This window comes from Fusarium flagelliforme, assembly GCF_020744385.1.
Source record: "Fusarium flagelliforme strain FIESC 12 MPI-CAGE-AA-0113 chromosome Unknown B0J16scaffold_8, whole genome shotgun sequence".
In the NCBI taxonomy this organism is placed as follows: domain Eukaryota; kingdom Fungi; phylum Ascomycota; class Sordariomycetes; order Hypocreales; family Nectriaceae; genus Fusarium; species Fusarium flagelliforme.
The window spans coordinates 2,042,327-2,061,285 of record NW_025763510.1 but is presented as its reverse complement, the minus strand read 5'-3'; the positions used below and the strand labels follow the sequence as shown (position 1 = coordinate 2,061,285).

General features: G+C 48.7%; 4 protein-coding genes across 4 annotated transcripts; 3 read left to right on the top strand and 1 right to left on the bottom strand.

Moving 5' to 3' along the window:
- The first annotated feature begins 34 nt into the window (after nucleotides 1-34).
- B0J16DRAFT_197341 (uncharacterized protein) lies at nucleotides 35-1,936 on the top strand. The gene is made up of 2 exons (XM_046122900.1): nucleotides 35-891; nucleotides 947-1,936. Exons 1-2 carry the CDS (start codon nucleotides 416-418, stop codon nucleotides 1,443-1,445), a joined length of 975 nt encoding a protein of 324 aa, XP_045978122.1. The 5' UTR covers nucleotides 35-415; the 3' UTR covers nucleotides 1,446-1,936.
- A 2,122-nt stretch (nucleotides 1,937-4,058) lies between these two features.
- On the top strand, nucleotides 4,059-4,836 carry B0J16DRAFT_325275 (uncharacterized protein; the record flags this gene model as incomplete). The annotated part of the gene is made up of 2 exons (XM_046125874.1): nucleotides 4,059-4,215; nucleotides 4,280-4,836. 2 exons carry the CDS (start codon nucleotides 4,059-4,061, stop codon nucleotides 4,834-4,836), a joined length of 714 nt encoding a protein of 237 aa, XP_045978121.1.
- A 271-nt stretch (nucleotides 4,837-5,107) lies between these two features.
- On the bottom strand, nucleotides 5,108-7,521 carry B0J16DRAFT_197281 (uncharacterized protein). The gene has a single exon (XM_046122899.1). It carries the CDS (start codon nucleotides 7,366-7,368, stop codon nucleotides 5,380-5,382), a length of 1,989 nt encoding a protein of 662 aa, XP_045978120.1. The 5' UTR covers nucleotides 7,369-7,521; the 3' UTR covers nucleotides 5,108-5,379.
- A 6,310-nt stretch (nucleotides 7,522-13,831) lies between these two features.
- Nucleotides 13,832-15,876, top strand: B0J16DRAFT_358863 (major facilitator superfamily domain-containing protein; the record flags this gene model as incomplete). The annotated part of the gene is made up of 3 exons (XM_046129611.1): nucleotides 13,832-13,972; nucleotides 14,182-14,391; nucleotides 14,452-15,876. The coding sequence occupies 3 exons, from the start codon at nucleotides 13,832-13,834 to the stop codon at nucleotides 15,874-15,876; spliced, it is 1,776 nt and encodes a 591-aa protein (XP_045978119.1).
- Between the last annotated feature and the right edge of the window lie 3,083 nt (nucleotides 15,877-18,959).

The window sequence follows — 18,959 nt, the reverse complement described above, 5'->3', positions numbered from 1 at the left end:
GGCAGGTTAGACACAGCACAAGTACACAATATATATCCCATGAAGCGTTCATTTGCCTATCATATGAAGAATGTCTCGGTCTGTCAGCTTTCTGGTGCCCGAGTACTTGGCACCTTTGCCATGTGGTCTCCCAGACAGGGGTAGAGGTTGCTGTGCCTTACCCCAACCTTGGAGAGGGAATCACCGAAGTCAGAACATGAGATTGGGCTCTGAAATCACAATGAAGGCAGTGCATAGCTTTATTGTAACTCCACACGCCAGTCGCGGAACACCGTTCCGTCTACGCCGAACCACGACTAACAACGTATGTTCTTGGCGTCTCTTTGGACTACTATATAAACGACAACTGATTACCGCCAAGCTGCTTAATCAAGACAGTCCATATTCACATAGATAAAATCGAAGGTCATTCAATATGCCTACTGCTACGGAATTCTTTGGCATTACGATTACCAATTTTGGTCCTCTCACTACAACTTATACCCCTCCACCCTCATGCACCGCAGGGACTACCGACCATTTGTTGTACGCTATCAGTAACGCTACAACTATTCTTCATGGCGCCCCAACGTGCGACCGTGATCCAATTGGAGATTGCGTACCTGAGGGTTCCTCCTATGACGCCCTGACCACTAAGATACTCAATCCATGGGACCTGGGTTTCCTCAACTACCATTCGCCTGGTGTTCATTGTCCTAAAGGTTGGACGACAGCTGCTGTACTCGAAAATGGTGATGGGGCGGCATCTGAAGTAAAAAGTGGTGTCTTCACTAACACCGACACACAATTCGAGACGCCCAGCGACCCAGATTCTCCATCAGTCCTTGGCCCGAATGAGATCTGGCCAAAACTCCTGGAACCATCCGAGACACTTGTTTATTGTTGCCCAAGGTAATATCCCATATATCCACCTACAATCGCTACTTGACTAATGTCTGGTTTGCAGTGGATGGACCCCTAATGTGTGGGGAGTTTGCATCACGTCCATTGAATCTCTGGATCCAGCCAAGTACACTGGTATCTGTGTCCGAGATTACAGCGATTCATTCCCCGATTGGAAGGCTGTCCACACAGTTGAAGGAGAACCTGTGTCCAACACCGCCGGTGTCATTTCTGGCGTTTTTTTCACGGGTACATGGACTGAGAAGGTGGATAAGCTGACGGATTTCCTTGAAGGCGATAGCTATACTTCTACGCTTGTTGTCGTCAAGACGCTGCCTGCTGTTGCGTTGGTACACCATCTTTCGGATCTTGAGGCCACTGCGTTTAGTACCGCGGATGTGAAGGAGACTGAGACGGGTGGGAGCGATGGAGAAGACAAGACTGAGGAGGTTGGCGAGAATGGAAGCGCGGCGTCGAACTTATCGAAAGCCGCAGGGCTTGCACCTGTTGTTGCTGTTTTGGCTGGATTTGTGATCGGCGCTGGACTTTTGGCGCCGTGGTAAGCTTTCTCGCAGGCGATGTCGTCGGTTGACCTTTTGCTCGGTGAGTTCTATCGAGACCTCGTGGTGGCCAGTAGTCTATCGGGGGTTTTAAGGAAGCACAGTTGTCGAGTCAGCGCTGAGGTTGGCTGTTGCTTGGTCTTGCGCTACTCAACGATCGTGGACGGGGTGTCAAAGGCTCAGGTAGAAATAGGAACGGTAGATCGGGCTTCGGGCCCAATATCGGAAGTCGTCCATCAATAGGGAATTCTATATTCCAGAGCTTCAGTACATAGGTAGGTACCTGTCTTAGGTTGTTGGATGATACAGGTAGCCGTGAAGTCGAGGTTCTCAACTGTTGCAACTGGCAACGTTCTTTCTTTGCACGGATCTTTCCAACTGGAGTCGCGGGTGAGGCTTCCCCTGCATCCCTTTGCTACGCAAAATTAGTCGGGATCCCGATAAACTGCGTGATTACTCCATGCACGATTTCGTTGAGGTCCTCGCGGTAAGCTTTGATAGCTGGCATACTGGAGATAGATCAGGCGTTCATTAGTCGGCATCCACCTGCATAATTGAGGCTCTGCTGGTCGACTACACATCTGGCTCCAGACATCACAGTGGTCAAAAAGGGGCAATCAATGAACCCAATGGATCGCCCTCCTTGATAGACAACATTTCAAGATATACACGAAATTTAAATTGATGCCTCTCGACCTTTTATACAATTTATAGCATCTATTTCCTGACTTCTTGCGCTTGAGTCTCTTTTGCGTGCATTCTCCGTCCGGCTGGTGCCTGCTCTGCTCCTTCCTCCTATGTCGAGCCAAATGACTTTTCGTCGCCCCAACATAAAGCCCCAACATTTACTCTGTGCCTTCCCAGAAAGATCGGGAGGTCCATGTGAGGCCCCGATAGGCCACCAGCGTCATCTATCTGCACATTTGAACGAGTGTTTCTTACCATCCTCGCATCCTACCTGTACAAAGACATTCGGAGAGATAGATCAAGATAGAACTGTAGTAATATTATCATCACTTACCGTAGAATCAACTCGCCTCAACTGATCTCCTTCTATCTGGTGCTGTGGTCGTCGATGGCATTCCGTTGGGTGAATCAGGCAGCCAACGACCGCCTGCCTTAGGAGTCGCGATGGGAAGGAGCAAGCTCCGTGCTTCCTCGACGACATGACGCGAGCTTCCCACCCACGCACCTTCCCTCTAGACGTCCAACGACTGACCATAAAATCCTCTCCTCCCATCCGCCCGTCCTGATTTTCTTTTCTTCTTCATCATCCCATCCCATCCCAACATCCTCACCTTCTGTTCATCCCAATCTTGTCCCTCCTCTTCCCTGACCATCCTTTCTTCCCTTCCAGAGTTCTCTTTTCTTCTTATTGTGCCATCCTCCTCCTGTTCGTCACATTCATGTATCTGTTTCCCGTCAGCGACTTCGTTCTTCGTTCTTCGCTTTTCCAGCGTCTTCCTGTTCAATCCTGCCAGTGTCACTTCATGTTTGCTCTCTTCATGCCTATCCTTCTGTTCTCTCAGCGTTCTCATGTGTTTTCCCATCTTGTACCCCCAGAGACTCAGATTTGTTGACCCTTTGGGTCGATGATCATCACGGTCTCATGCCCGGGAATCTACGAACAGCCCATTCAATGGCTACTTCGTTCCCAGAAAGGGCTAAATTAACTCCAGTCATGTTGTCCGGTGTCGCAGATCCAATTCACGTTGCGGGCTGCTTCCCATCTTTGTAGTTGACGGGGTGCTGGGTGGGGAGCACCCCATAGGTATATGCCTTCCACATAGTGACGACGCCTTTCGGGGCCAGGTCGACGCCTGTTGACACATCTTCCCCCCAGTGATCCCTCTGTGAAAATCCGCTCGATGATGTGAACTTCCAAATGTTTTGTGCCACTTCCAGACTCAGCCGTTTCCATCGAAAGTCCAAATGTGTGTTGTGAAACAACTGTAGACTGTGCATCATTGTCTGCGTGACGTGCCGCCTCGTCTAACCCGGCGACTTCCCTCGTGAATCTGATGCGTGAAGTTTCAGTGAGTTCCGTATTCTGACAATGTAAGAGTATCAGAGTGACTTACCTTGCCCAATCTACCCACAATAACCCAGACATGGTAGTTGACACAGGTAGGGTCAATAACCCAGCTGCCACAAGATTCTGTTGGCTAACCTCCAACGCTTTTCTTTTCACGCTTCTCGGACAGTTCGGTGTCCGGTCTCTCACAAAACAGCCCCTCCATAATCTTGAGGAAAAAAAGAAGGAAAAGAGGCGGGCGAAATGGTGGGAGAGTGTGATCTTTATACTTGCCGGCGAGTGGGTCAGCCTGAAAGCTTGAGGTGCTCTGCACTGCACAACAGTGGACAATTTATAAAATTCAGTCTGCTAGAAAGTTTTATCTCTTTCAAAATTTTCAACCTGAACGTGTGTCATTTCTGCCATATCTAAATTTCACGATATACTCTGCGCATCTGACTACTAAATGAGATAGCAGCCAAGGCAAGATGTCGTGTGGTTGTTCCGCACATTCCGCCCCCGCAATTTCACCCCTCCATCACTCATACGCAACTCAACTTCACACTCACACATTATCAACCTCACATACATCCAACCTGACAATGGGCACAATTTCCATAAGAAAGTTTATCCGCTGGCTTCCAGATGAGCCCTCTGAGCCAACGACAACCTTTGTAATCACAAGCCCCCGACTAAAACGCTTCGTCGATCTACGTATACTTTTACCAGAGGGTGATTCCAGCTGGACTGGCCAAGATGGTACTTACTCAAACACCACTTCTCGTACCAAATCCCCACCCGAACAGTAACTAAAATATAACAGATCCTCTGCCATTGTCGCGTCTAGACTGGGCCATAGCCGGCACAACAGTCTCGACCCTCAAACCCGACCCCTCGGGCACTTTGACTTCCCACTCAACGTTCTACCAATGGATATCCTCCCGCGCTCTAGGCGATGACTCGGGTTTCATGTACCCCCAACCCAACGAGCTCACTCTCGAGAAAGGCAGTATGGTGAATCCCGATACGGGTGTTGATACCGAGTACGAAGAGCTCTGGCATGATGCTACGCCGACTGCTGTACCGGGGGAGGGAGCTGTTAGAGCGCTGGTTCTGCAAGTGGAGGATGAGGAGAAGGGTGTAAGAGGTTGTGTTGTTAGACTGGGACGTCATGCGCAGGGGTTGATTAGGGTTGGTGAGAGGATTGCGCTGGAGAGATGGGAGTGGACGGAGAGTGGGTGGAAGAGGACTGTCAGGATGGGTGATGAGGAGTTGCCTATTGAGAAGATCTTGGGTGAGGAGAATCTGAAGGAGGAGGATGACGTTGATGTTGGTGGAAGGACGTGGAAGGTTATTGAAGCCAGCGGGAAGGAAGGTTAGAGTCAATACATAGCGGGCAATATAACATTGAGATCACATAAGGGACGGACGGACCTTGCTTGCAAACGAAAACTCTCGACCCTTTAGGACGAGAAGCAAATATATTCTCTACACCAATAGTGTAGCAAGACCTAACAATTGGAGACTCATCCACAAAAGTGTACTCTAACACGTCTACCAATTCCATCCTCCTCATTGCTTTTCTCTTTCCTCTCCGCCATAGTCTTCGGTCTTCTAATAGATTTCCGCAATGTCTAGACAATCCACTGCCAATCAAGCCTCACAAAACGCTGCTTTAGTATATATCAATCCTCCTCTAGGTACTCTTGAACCTTCAAACCCCGCTCTAGGGACGTCCTCGTCCCGCCATGCTTCTTATAAATGTTGAAAGGAAGCATACGTACAAACTCGTACGCTGCTCAAACATAACGCCCACTCATGGTTAAAACAGTAATAAGCAATCGATCCGCTTCCTCAATAAGTCGAGGTTTTGAACGTAGCGCACGCAGTCGGTAATCGCGCAAAAAGAATTCGAGTATCAGCTTAGACAGCCCAGCTACCTCTTCGCTCTCGAACGCCCCATCCAACGGGATCCATGCTGTCGAGGTTGGGATGTTGTCTAGCCCACTCCTTGATATAAGATTGCAGAGCGTGCCATCGGGGGCATCTCTGATCTCGAGGCTTATCGGCCTCAGGCTCGACAAGATGACCCTGAGCAAGTTGCTTCTCGTCATCCTTCTCGAGATCTTCAATAGTCATCGTGCTGATTCGCGAGAGCTCACCATCGTAAGCGCGGGCCATGGCGGGGTAGCCTAGAGAAAGGTAATTGTACACTTGCGTGACGAATGTATCGTCAAACTCATGCTCAATCTTCTCTTCCAACTCGACATGTGCCTTTTCTTTCTGTAGGCGCTCATTGATGCCATGCAACATGTGGAGCCCCTTGGGAGGACCGGCCCGTGTCCGGCGCTCAGCGATACCATTTGTCTGGCCGTTGGTCGTGCCGTTAATGGGGACAGGCTCGTCTGTCAAAGGTGGAGAGCTGATATGCGAGGCATCACCGGGACTGGCCGCCGGTCTGGGCGTAGCCAACATTGGTGGGGCATGCAGGTCTGCTGGCACCAGGTACGCATCGTTCGAGTCTGATCTGAAGCAGTAACCTCGCCAGAGACCATTCTGGCCCGATAGATCCCGGAACTTCTCCTCAGCATGTCGTTCTGCGAATGAGTGATCGGGTTCGAGCTTCGTCTGCTTGGGAGACGGGCACTTTCGGAAAACGAGGTCTTTGCCGAGCATTGGTGGAGTAACACCGAATCGCTTCTTCTGGGACAAGGGAGCAGGCGATGCACGCCCGTAGCCTCCAAATGGTCGTCCAAAGGGGCGGGCAGCGTTGCGCGATGCAAAACCGCCGGTGTCCGGGGGTATTTGAGAAGATTTGGCAAATGAGGTATCTGCAGGTCCAGCGGACGGCGCCGATGGGATGAAGGGCATCGTAGATTCACCAATATGCCGGGATGCTGCAGGTGCCGGCGATGCGGCTTTGTTGCGTTGTTCGGCGGTCAGGTACGACTCAGTGTCAAGCAGCGGCATATGCGTCTCTCCAATCGGGCCACTGACTCCAATCGATGATCGCTTGCTAGTACTATCACGAGGCGTATTGGAGGTGGTCCAGACTGGATCCGGTGGAAGTTCAAGGTCCATCTTGTCGAGCTCCGCGGTGTCGGTCGTATCGTTGCGCATAATGGTATCCTCGTCTTTCTTAAAACCTGGTGTTTCTGGCTCTTCGACCAGAATGTCCATCTCGCCAGGCTTCTCATCGATAGCCATAGCATCCTCATTTTGCTGTTCCTGCTTGGCTTCTGCATGCTCTTGCATATGCTTATGCCACCAGTTGAGATTGCTATCGGAAGACTGCCGCCGCACATTGTGATGATGGTGCTTGCCTGAGTGGTGCTCGTGCACGGGAGAAGTACTCTCGGGTGACTGATCGCTTCCTGAACTCTCACGGAAGTAGAAATGGTCTACGTTTCCTTCGCGCACATGACTGTTGGGGAAAGCAGCCATAGCAGCCTCCTGCATCTGGCGCTCTGCCTCCTTCGCAGCGATCTCGAGCAAGAACTGGACGACATTTTCATCTTCGGACTCGCGACGTCTGGGGCCATTGGAGAGTGAATCGTGGGCATCGTCCCGTCTCTTTCCGCGGTGTTTTGTGGCGGTGTAAATGTTCTTTGTGTAGGGGGTGATATCGGTCTTGTCGGTAGGTTTGGTAGCAGGTCCTGCATCTCCCACTCTGCGACTCCTGCGAGAAGACTCAATCAACTGGGGAGCGAAGCGCCGCTTAGGTCGCAACTGCTTCTGTTGCAGCTCGTGGAGGCCAGGGGATGGCGAGCGAGGCGAGGGCTCTGGGGTCGGTTCTGGGTTTGGTCGCATTGTGTTTTGCTCATCTGTCTTTTTGCTTGATCGACTTGTCGAAAAGGTGGTCTCAATGGGCTCTGGAATAAACCGTCGCCGGGGTTTCTCTGGCGTGGCCATGATGAGAGGAGAAGAAGAAACCAGGAAAAAGGTCAGGGATCGGATTGGATGACTCGTGCGCTGGCCGGTGCAGGACTCGACTGGGTTGTACTTGGTTTCTGAGGTGCTATTACGTTGCGTTGCGCCTGGCCTGTGATAGAGGGGCAGGGGCGGACAAAAACAAGTGAGTAGTGCTTTATTTAGCCTTTGAGAAAGGGCTGTTGCTGTGGGAGCAATTGAACTCAACAGCAATAAAGTATAAGAGGCGAAGGAAGATAAAAGGGTATTGGAATGTATGAGAAAGAGAAGAAAAGGTGACGATGAGAATTAAAAAATGTGAAGGAGGTTTGCTAAAGTAAGTTGGTTGGATTGGCTTGGGCTAGTCTCTAGTGACGACAAGACAAGCAATGGAAAGAAGCGGTAGGTTGGAATTAGAAAAGCATGGAGACCAGGAGAGACCGACAACGCGGGTAGCCTTGGTACATATTTTGGCTTTAAAGAGAAGAGCCCAGCAGCAGCAGGCGGGGCGATGAGAGATGCAGATGCAAATGCCTGGTCCTGCAGTGGTCTGGTCTGTTCTAGTTTTGGTCTGGTTTCGGTAGTGGTACATGGGTTCATCCATTTCTATTCATCTTCATTGTCTCTCCTCGATGGACATGACATACTGTGCGTATGCGTAGGTAGGTAGGCGTATGAATCGGAAATGGCTGGCGTCCGACGCCGGCGGTCACAAGTTCACATTTCAGTCAAATCAACCATGTCAAGGTCCCAAACATCCATGTCATCCAAGTTCACTTCGGTCAGTCTCACTCTGTTAGGTTCCTGTTCTCTCAATGGATACCGCCACAAAACTATCGATCGCCGACCGAAAGCCCCAAGCCATCTTGGTATATCTTTTTCAGCTTCCTCAAATAGCCGTCAAGATATGGGCGAACATGTCATGGGAAAAAGCGCCAAGTAAAAAAGATCAAGCACATGCACACTCTAATCATTGTATGCTGACTATTTTCGACATCCCACCACATGCCACCTTGTAAAATCTGACGACGTGGGCGGCCTTCAGTTCCCGAGGCAAAAAAAGAAGACCCCTGGAACACAAAGAAGGGAAGGGTTCTGCACCAAACCAAAGGCCCTGGCCTGGCGCTGGGCCTGTCATACCCTGAAAAACGCTGATCTGAAGTGAAGGGACCTGGAGTGGGTGGCGATGATGATATTCATGGTCCCATTTTCAAGGCACATGTTGATCATCCGTATCTGAAAATACCAACATTCTGGTTTTTTTCGTGAATAAACCGGGCACGTAAATTATGCCGTCCCAGAACAAAACATGAAGCTCACGATGGTGTTTCTGAGTTTTAGACTACCCCAGCCATTCAAGGCGGATTCCCCGTGGGAACCATGTCTCATTATTTCTGTCACCGAAGCCCAGGCCAGTTCTTGGTGGGGGTGTCTTGGAGTCTTTGGTGGGGTTTTGCTAACATGGGGAGATGAGAAGAGTAGACATACAGTGTGTTTGGGTCGAGAGTCAAGTAAATACTGTGCTGAGGTCATGGTTTGCTGCCAATTGTATAGTATCGTTGGTCTGACTCAGAGAGTACAGTACTTTACTCCTCAGCTCACACAGGCTGGTGACCTCTTCTCAAAGGCTCTTGATTGAGCAATGGATTCAGATTAATTACAAGCGCAGCTGCCGAAGACGGCTCCCCACGTCCAACAATTCCAATCAACCATCCTGGGCTTCATTGACCAGGCGTCCGATGATCTCATATCACTCTTATAAGCTGCAATTATACAGGAACCTGCGTACAGTATCGATACTTTCAGAGGGAAAAGCCAAGCACAAACAAGCAAACTAAACTCACAGGCACCTGCTCGCCACCCGCTTCCGCGTCCACCGGGGGTCCTGTAGTGTTCCCGCCCGGCCCCCGAAGCCGCGAAAAGTCCCCCCCGCCCGGAGACAACCCGCTGGGAAGCCAAAGCTGACCCGCTGAGGGCCTCCATCGCAATGGTTCCTGGACCTGCAGTTGTGTCGTCCTCACCGACTATTTACAGCACCGAGCACCTATCCATCCACTACCGAACAGCCTAGGGACCTGAGAAGTGAAGCGAAACCTTGATCCCTTTTTTACACGAGAGACTCCATTTCAGTCCAGACTAATAGAGTCCAGCAAGCTACAGGTAGACCGAGAATAAGCAGGAACTAGATATGCAGAAAACATCGAAAAAGGTGAAAGACGAGATGAACTAGACTGTAGCGAAAAAGACCCGCAAACTCGCAGCTATTTGTGGCGATTGCAGAGAAGAGACGACAATGGTTGAGGCTATCCAGGAGAAGAGAAATTCTCATGACTCTTTTTTTTGTCTGCTCTTTTATCATTTCTCTCAGAAGATGGATGGATGGATGGCACTTTGGCTGCAACCCTCCATCGCCAGGTCCGTTATCTTTCTCACTGGGCGTCCTACTGTAGGCCTCGTACTTCACACCCTCTCGGAACTTCGCTTAGCCAGAGCCTCAAAAACGCCCCCTTTTCTCTTCCATTTTTCATTTTTTCTCGCTGTGAGATCTGATGTTGGTTGCAGAGATGCTGAGGGAGGTCTTGTGTTGCACAGCAGCACACGCCATAACTTTTTCGTTGAGGATCAACTGGAATTCAGTCAAGAGTCTCAGTTGTTTTCCTTGGTTTATAGGAGATAATCTAAGACATCAGTGCAATGTCAATTTGCATGGCATCAAATACGTGTCATTCTGTTCTAACTCAAAATTTGAAGCTATCGTGATCCAAGGTTCAATAAAAGAAAACATTGACTTTTTTTCCGTAAATTCAAATCCCCCACGCGACACAGGCATTCATCATTCATCCCATCCCCCCCTTCCTGGGCGCTTGCTTGCTGCACGCATACGCACACATCCATCTCATGTCGTCACATTCAAGACAGCCACTCATTTTCTCAGCTTCCAACCCTCCATTACGATACGATTCCATTAGTTGGGTTGATTTCTCTCAGCGGCTTCCGAGAGCGATAACATTATGAGAGACAACATCTGAGCACAACCTCCCTAGAACAGCCACAGCGAACCGTTGCATTCAACAGTTTCTATCCACCACCTCCAATGCTGTGGAACAATACAGCAGACACCATCATCAGTTTCATCTTTTGTCTATCACCGCCATAGTCTAAGCAGTTGACGATACTTCCAGGTCCCTTTCCTTGCACAGTGAAATACAGTACATAACCCTGTTGATCCCCCGCACTCACCGCATCCGCCCGCCCTTGTTCTATCCCCAGTTACCTTCCATCTTCCCCGGAACCGTCTCTGCAACCTAAACAGCTCTGAAAGTACACGAGACCCTCCAATTCTCAAGGATCTCAATCTCCCGCCATTTCGCATCACGATGCTATCAAATGTCCGCTCTTTCATGTAGCTCAACCCAACCTCTCCTGACACTGCCGAAGCGTAATTTATCCTTGTCGAATCAATGCGGCTCTTCTTATCCTGTGTCCCTGGTACTCAGGTGACATCTGCATCTTGTATTTATCCTATTATACGATTCGGTCGTGCTCTTGGCAACTACCTTCTCGATTGATAGACGACAACTTAGCCTGCCTTGATTTCTTAACAGACCAAGATCACGATGATTCTTTGGATGCATGAGTCTCTTTGTCTCGTGGTGTTACTTTATGCACACCGCTTGCAGACTGAAACCTTGGTGTTTCTTTGTTGTCAGTGTTGCATCGTACAGAGCCTCCATGTCATCCTAGCTCAACGTTTCTCATCAGCTGTCTTGATCCATTCAACATAGCTGCTGCTGCAAGATAGCTAGCAGTTACGTAGAGCTTGATGCTCCCTCCCTCCCCTTTCGTGGCATCTCAAACCATGGCAACGAACCTTGTGCTTGTGTTATGTATCACTTGTGGTACCCGAGATGGCATCCCACTGTCTCACTTCCCCATCATGGAGTCTCCGAAGTCGGCAGATACCGCATTAGTTTGCTTTCCCCAAGACTCCCTTCACAGTCTGTATCGTTCCCCCAGATCTTAAAGATCAAAACTCCACCCGCCATGTGCTTCGGCATACGTCCCGCTCGCTTGAACTTACATCCCCTCCTCTTCAAGTTTAGCTGCCTGCCGAGGGACAAGAACATCAGCCCTGATTTTAACTTTTACACACTTACGGGTTGCTGTCTTTTCTGGAATGCTCGTCTATCATCCTAGCCAACAATCGTTCTCTAAACCGCTGATCACTTGGCGCGGATTCTAAGGGTCCCGTTATGCGTGCAGTTCGGATCTTCACGACGTCAGGTTTGTTTCCCCCGAGTCGTGCTGTGCGATCTACAGCGGTGTTTCACCTGCGCGACTCACGAAAGTGATCTGCTTTCTGATTTGCAATTGATGCTCTGCGGCTGCTTGACCTTGCGTTTGTTCTGCAGGGCCCTGGCACTACGTTGAGCTTGTACTGTAACTGTGTTGTGGTGAGTCACTGTACTTATGATACGATCACTCGAAGCGAGTTACCTTGTAATGACTGCAGTCGTGCACAGCATGATAGGAGCTTTCTTTCCATCGTGACGATCAATGAGGTTGGTTTGGACCCTTCAAGTCGTGTTTTAACGTGGGCGGTGGCGAAAGATCATGGTTGACCGTAGATCTAGAGATGTGGATTCCTTATCAAGATCGATAAGTCATTATTCATGACGATCCCAAACCTAGTTGACTATTATGGATCGTCATCTACTTTTGTGGTTGTCGCGTGATGAAAGCGGCTTTCTCTCTAGAATGTCCAGGGTAGCCTAAATCAACGACATACCACCACTATCCAGAGGTTCCGTAAAGCTGTAACACAACATTCATGGTAACAGCTCTCTTTTTACTATCTATCTTGTTATTGGAACAGGTCTATAGGGCCTCTCAGCAAGATGTACGACCACTGAGAATATGACCGAGATCCATGTCGTGATTCAGTGGAGCAATAGTTATCAATCTTCGCACAAACTTATGGTTGATGCTTTGTTGCTTCAGGCTGCAGCATCACGGTGCACTGTATGTCGTTATGACAAATTCTTTCAACTCTATTAGGTCAGTGATAATCACCATGTTTTTATACCTTCATTGCATCGACAACCGTCAAGGGTATGGTGAAGCTATACCGACTTGCACGTATACGGGGCCCACTTACTCTGAATGAGAACTGTCATCTTGATGAAATAAAGATGTAGGAATGCCATCATTTATTATCCTATTCTGATAAGGGGACTTGAACATTGTATGCGGTGAACATTCAACTTAGACGCCTGGGACGTTCTCTCATACACCAAAACTGTACATGGTCAATGTATAGACCATTGGCAGTACTCGGCAACACTCTTCCATAAACCTTTTGTTGTCCAGCCGAGCGAATGCACGATAAAATTCGCCAATAATTGTTGAAGTTCCCTTTGAGTTCTGACAAGAGACAACCTGATGGGATGGGGATGAAGATGGATAGGGAGTGGTTCGTGAAGCTATAGAGGGTACAAAGTGATTGAACCCAAGTTTTGAATGAGCCCTAAGGGTTATCCGGCAGAACTATCACTTTGGATATATTTGAACCCCGGGTGAACGCAGCCAAGGCGAACACCCGATTGAAGTCACCACAAGCTTCTCAGGAGGCAGGTATCTCGAGAACAGGAACCAGTGGCAGTGAGGTTAATACCACATCGCGGTTGCGGTATCCAGAGTCCTCTGCAACAGAATCCTTGTTGCGGAAATGAAACTGGCTGTGGTTATCTATCTCCATCTCTGCTTGGTTACTCTCTCTTGCATCTTATCGAAAGAGCAATGACTATATCCTCAACACAGTTACAACCATCGTATCAACGAAGTTCACCGAGAAGCCCAATACTACAATGCCTACAGGCCTTTCTACTTCGATATCGGCTATCAAAGATTCTACGGGAATATCTGAAGATTACCACAATCGTCCCTACTGCTACCGATAATGCACCCAAGGGAGTAGCCAAAACAGAAACAGAACCTTTGCCTTGAAGCTGCCTAGCACGAGTGAGGTCCAAGACATAATAGATGAGACGATTTGGCCACTTTGTAACAGTTTAGGTCATGCTTTGGATCATTTATTTCAGTTCCCTAGACCAAAGCTTAGAGGGACAGGGCAGTCAGAGATACTTCATTTCCCGGCATTGTTCAAACCAAAGACCTCCGAGTTGCAAGCCATGTCGTCAATAGTTTGGCTTTATAAGAAGCTGAATAATTCAAGTTTCACTGAGGGCATTTTCAGAAACAATTAATAATATCGTCTTATAACTCTGGTTTCTGACAAAATAGTTCGCACATCAACCCTCTGCCACTGGGCCGAACAAAGGTGCAGACAAAAAGTATGAGAAAAGCACGGGCTGTGTAGTCGTGTATTTGAGTCACTATTTCTGTCAGATCAACTCAATGTGTGACTTATTCTTGGTGTCCACTTCAACTCCTACGCCAGGTCGTCATGAATCCTCAAACCCGCAACCTCGGTCGTTATCTCACGTATCAACTCCACGCCTCGGTCATCATGTTAGTAAAAAGGGCATCACCTCGGGCGTCACATCGCATATCTCAACGAATATCTTCCCATTTATATCTGCCGAAAGTCAGTTTGTCAGCAACCCTCCCAACCTTGAGCGAACCCGCTAATCCCAACCAGGCAGTTTTTTCCTCCAGCAAGATCCACCTCGATGCCAAGAACCAACGGCTCCATGACTTCAGAGGGGGCAACCCGAGATTTTGACGGGGGGACTACAAAGCGAGATGGAGATCCTCTTCTTTTGTTTTTGGGCTGAGGGTTTGATACGATAAAAGTGTTGTTCATGTTTTCTGGTCAGATCGTCAAAGACAACGGATGCTATGACTAGGGCCGACGAGGAAAACACCGGTGTTCGTGCCGCGGAGACAAGTCGCGATTCGTCGGTTGATGTTGAGAAGCTTGGTCGTCAAAGACCTGAAGTGTTTAAGTCAATATGGGCTGAACTGGGTTTCGGTTTCTCAGTCTTCTGCTCCATGTTACTGGCAGTAAGTCATCACACAACACACAAAACACTGGTCAACGTCTTCAGATACTGACATCATCAGGAATTCTTTGTCAGTGGATTTCATGTCATTCTTCCGCCCTTGGCTAAAGAACTCGAAATCCCTTCTGCATCGCAAACATGGCCGTCAAGTGTCTTCTCCCTCATCACCGGAGCCATGCTCCTCCCCATGGGCCGACTGGGAGACATGTATGGAGGCTACCTTGTTTTTAACGGCGGTCTGATATGGTTCTTCCTCTGGGCTCTTATTGCAGGCTTCAGCAAGAACTATATGATGCTCATTTTCTGCCGAGCACTACAAGGCTTCGGTCCTGCTGCATACCTACCGGGTGGTGTCATGCTCATGGGTAAATATTACCGTCCCGGGCCTCGAAAGAACCTCGTCTTCGCATTATATGGTGGCTTCGCCCCAGTGGGTTTCTTCCTGGGCATCTTTATCGGAGGGTTATCTGCTGAGTTTCTCAACTGGCGTTGGTACTTTTGGATTGGCACCGTCATCTTCGCCGTCGTTTGTGGAGTTTCGTTGGTCACCGTGCCCTTCGACTACCGAGACAGAAAGGTCGATATTCCGATGGATTGGTGGGGAGTTGGGACAATTGTGCCGGGTCTTCTTCTGATCGTTTACGCCTTGACGGATAGCTCGCACTCTCCCAATGGTTGGGCAACCCCCTATATCATCGTGACATTGGTCCTGGGCGTCATGTTTCTGATAGGAGCCTGGTATGTTGAAACCCACAAGGCTCGAGTTCCTCTGTTGCCAGCAGATCTTTTCGCGCCTAAGGGCATGAAGCGGTTTCTGGCCGTTCTCTTCATGGCTTTCGGTACCTTCGGACTCTTCCTTTTCTACTCAAGCTTCTATATGGAACTGGTGCTGCACAGGTCACCACTTATCACTGCTGTTTGGTATATACCGATGTGTGTAGGCGGTCTTATCATCGGTACTGTTGGAGGCTTCACACTTCACTTCCTACCAGGAAGGATGCTCCTTTTCATTTCTTCCATGGCCAACGCAATTTGCATGCTGCTATTTGCTCTCATGCCTGAGGACCCTAATTATTGGGCTTGGGTATTTCCCAGTATGGTCTGCTGTACCCTCGGCATCGACATCACCTTCACAGTCAGCAACATCTTCCTTACGACTAACATGCCGAGCCACCGACAAGGCCTCGCAGGTGCTTTGATCAACAGTGTTCTTTTCCTAGGCATCAGCTTCTTCCTCGGTATTGCCGACATTGCTGTTGCCGAAACGTCTGATCTTGGACTTCGGAAGAGCTACAAGGTGGCCTTCTGGCTGGCATTCAGTGTCGCGTGTGTTCCTCTGCTGTTCATCCCCTTTATCAACATTGGGTCTGCTAAGAGTGACCTCACGATGGAGGAGCGGCAGAGATTAGAAAATCCACAGCGGTCAACGGAAGAGTCGGAGACGGAGCGAGAGACCGGACCGCTTCCGCAAGAGCCGAAGAATTGAGCATGAGAGATATCTCGGTTGGTGGATAACTCGGGAATTGAGGACCCAGCTCGGAGGTGATGAATAATATGACTGTGCATAATGCAAGAACGGCGTTGGATAGAGCGTGTTATTTGGTTGCAGTCTATATCACGGATAGTCGGTGAAATAATATCACTTTACATATTATCGAAAATACACTAGCACAGACCTTTGAAATTAAGTCAGGATCATTGCGGGCAAGTAAACAAGACCCTGAGTATCACTGAAATTGGAGATGTTGAATAACAGACCTCGCATATTAGGTCGGGGCCACAACTGCCGCAGCATAATGACCCAGTAGCCCGGACATTGGATGACAAGCCGACTGCAACAAGAAACTCGCGATGTCACTCTACCTCCCGGAAACCCGTAGGTCCTTTACGCAGAGTTTTTTGTTGTTTATTGGTTTCAGAGTGTCATCTCTTCCAGTTTAGAGTTGTGATGCAAAGGACCACACTGCCCCTGCATAAAATGATCAAATCGCAACGTTTCCCCTGTCTGCTTACTCTTTGCACTAACAAGGATTCAACGTGGATGCCAGGGGTCAGAGGCGCCACAGAGTTGTGTTCGTGCAACTGTGGCTTCGAGTGAATAGTGAAACCAGGGACAAGATTGGTAGAGACAGTTCCTGCGGGCGTTGGGGAGAGGTTTCTCTTGTCCCTTGAGGCTTGACCGTTGATGATCGAAAGTGACGTTTGAATGTTGAGACGACCGCGACCCTTGTCAAAACGGCCCAGAGCTTTGGTGTGCCCATTAAAACCCCTGTCGATGATCGAGATGAGCAGGTCAGCCCAGTTCTTACAGACTGATAAGACAAGACATTGCTTACCAGTGGTTCACTGGCTCACTTTCCTAGGCTGACCTTGCGAGCGGCACAGCAAAAGATGAGACGAGAGCTGTGTTGGGGAGCTCATCAAGAAGCTGAAGTTTAGATCGTCATAATTGACGAATATCTTGGTTTGCTGCATACACCGTACTTTGTAATTGCTTCAGCCAAGCCATGCTTCGGCTTATGCTTGAAGAGCGGAGACGTAGTGTTGTAGAAACCTGCACTAGAGTTGCATGTGAACCTATGGGAAACCGTAAAAGTCATGAGCAACAGGGTCTGCAAACCACTCCACTGGCTGCGGGTTGGCTCCGGTAGAGTTGGCGTAGCCGTTCCATGAAATCCTCTGCCGCTTCCGGGGAACAGAAGGACAAAAACAGGGCAGAGCGTGACCCAAGATGGTGGGTAACAGTTTCAATTGAGTTTCTTGATTGGAAGCTATGTTCAGAAACGGCATATTGGTGAAGCTTTTACTTTGTTGAGTGGCTTTTGACCTGCATGTTGTTTTGTTGATCATTGATGGTGAAGGAGGGTAGAGAGATGAGAATCTGGGGAACGGAAAATTGGCATCTGAACGGGCAAAGTCTCCGTCTCGGTAAGCGAAACGTGGTAGTAAAACACGCCGGTTGAGAAAAGTCTTTTCTTGCAGCGGTAGATTGATGAACTAAAATGAGTCTTCTTTCGTTCCTTTTTTCCAATATGTTAAATCATTGGTCGCTACCGGAAAAGAAGGATCAATCATGTGGATACAAGACGTGTTTCTCGTTTCCGATGCTGGTCAAGTTACAACGATCTAAGAAAAAGAGAAAGACCCATACAGTAGCAAGCATCGTGATCTAACCAAGGGCTTCTGTCATTTCTGACTTTGCAGAGAAGAATGGAACGCGATGCTTTTTGGTGTGCGTTGCCGATCTACAATGCAAGCTGTGCTGATCATAGATGGACCAGGAAAAAGGAACTTCTATTTCTGATGCATTTTTCAGCTGAGCCTTATCCTAATCCAAAACATGCAGTGGCTTGATTAAAGAGAATTACTAGATCAATCAAGTTAGGCTTATTTATTTGAGTATAGACAGAGTTTAGTGTTGAGAGAAAGAGTGTGCGCCTCCAATCCAAAAGGTACCATAGCAAGACAAGCTTCTTTTTTCTTGCTATCCTCTTTTCTAAACTCTAAGTTTGCCATTATTTACTTTCCCCAGGCAACCAAACATCTCTGATGCGACTGTACGACTCAAGTAGTCAAAATGGACAACCAAGACTAACTTAACTCTTTACTCTTGATGGATTGGATTGTCCCACTTAACTTAAGTCAACAGGCAGGCATTGCTTCAGGTTACTGTAGACTCTGCTCTCCAACTTCCAACTTTTCTGCCCACTTTGCGACTACGACTAGGTACAGTACGACGTCTGTCTTCGTTGCGACATCCACTCTCATCAGTCCAATTCTGTTCTACGTTGCCCAATCTCTCTTCTTCTCTCTTTTCGTACCACTTTGAATGACCCTTTAATATTTGGTCGTTTGCTTTTTGTACGCCAGGGCCCTACGTCTCGTACAACCTCAAGATCAGCACAACCGTGCATCCTCAACATCTGGTTGGTCACTTTTACTTATATCGACTTGACAAGCTTCACTTGATTGCAAGTTGCACTGCGTATGCGAATTGCGCTGTCAGGTACGGGTCGACATTTCTTGATCTTCAGACTCTCTTCTCTTCTCCTCTGTTCTCTTCCCTGCCCCGTTACGTCTCATCTCATCTCATCTCATCTTATTTCACAATCTGCAATCACATCTGCTTGTCTTGTCTTATGTTACGGGCCTTTCCGCGCCGTACCTGGTTCGGTAGGTACCTGGGATCATCCTGTCTTTCCATGCGACGCGCCCCGGTTGGTAGCGAAACAGAAACACCAGGATACCTTACCTTGGTTTGGCTTGTGCGCGCTGCACTACAATTTACTAAATCGTCTTCTTTGTCAGTGCCAGTCTGTGCTGCACGGCACTGAGAATTGTTTTGGTATACTTTTCCCAGCCATTCCAGTCTTGTTTCTGTCTTCCTTCCCGCTTTGTTCCCGCTTGGTCTGTACAAGGACCCCTTCCCTTTTAATATCCGTCATCCGTTTGAACTTGGACCACCAACTTTACTTTACGTTTGGGTTTTGTTCCGAGTCTAATCCTACTTCTAGTCTCTGCCGCGCCGTTTCGACAATCTTGAAATTTCCAATCGAGTCTTCGTCTTCT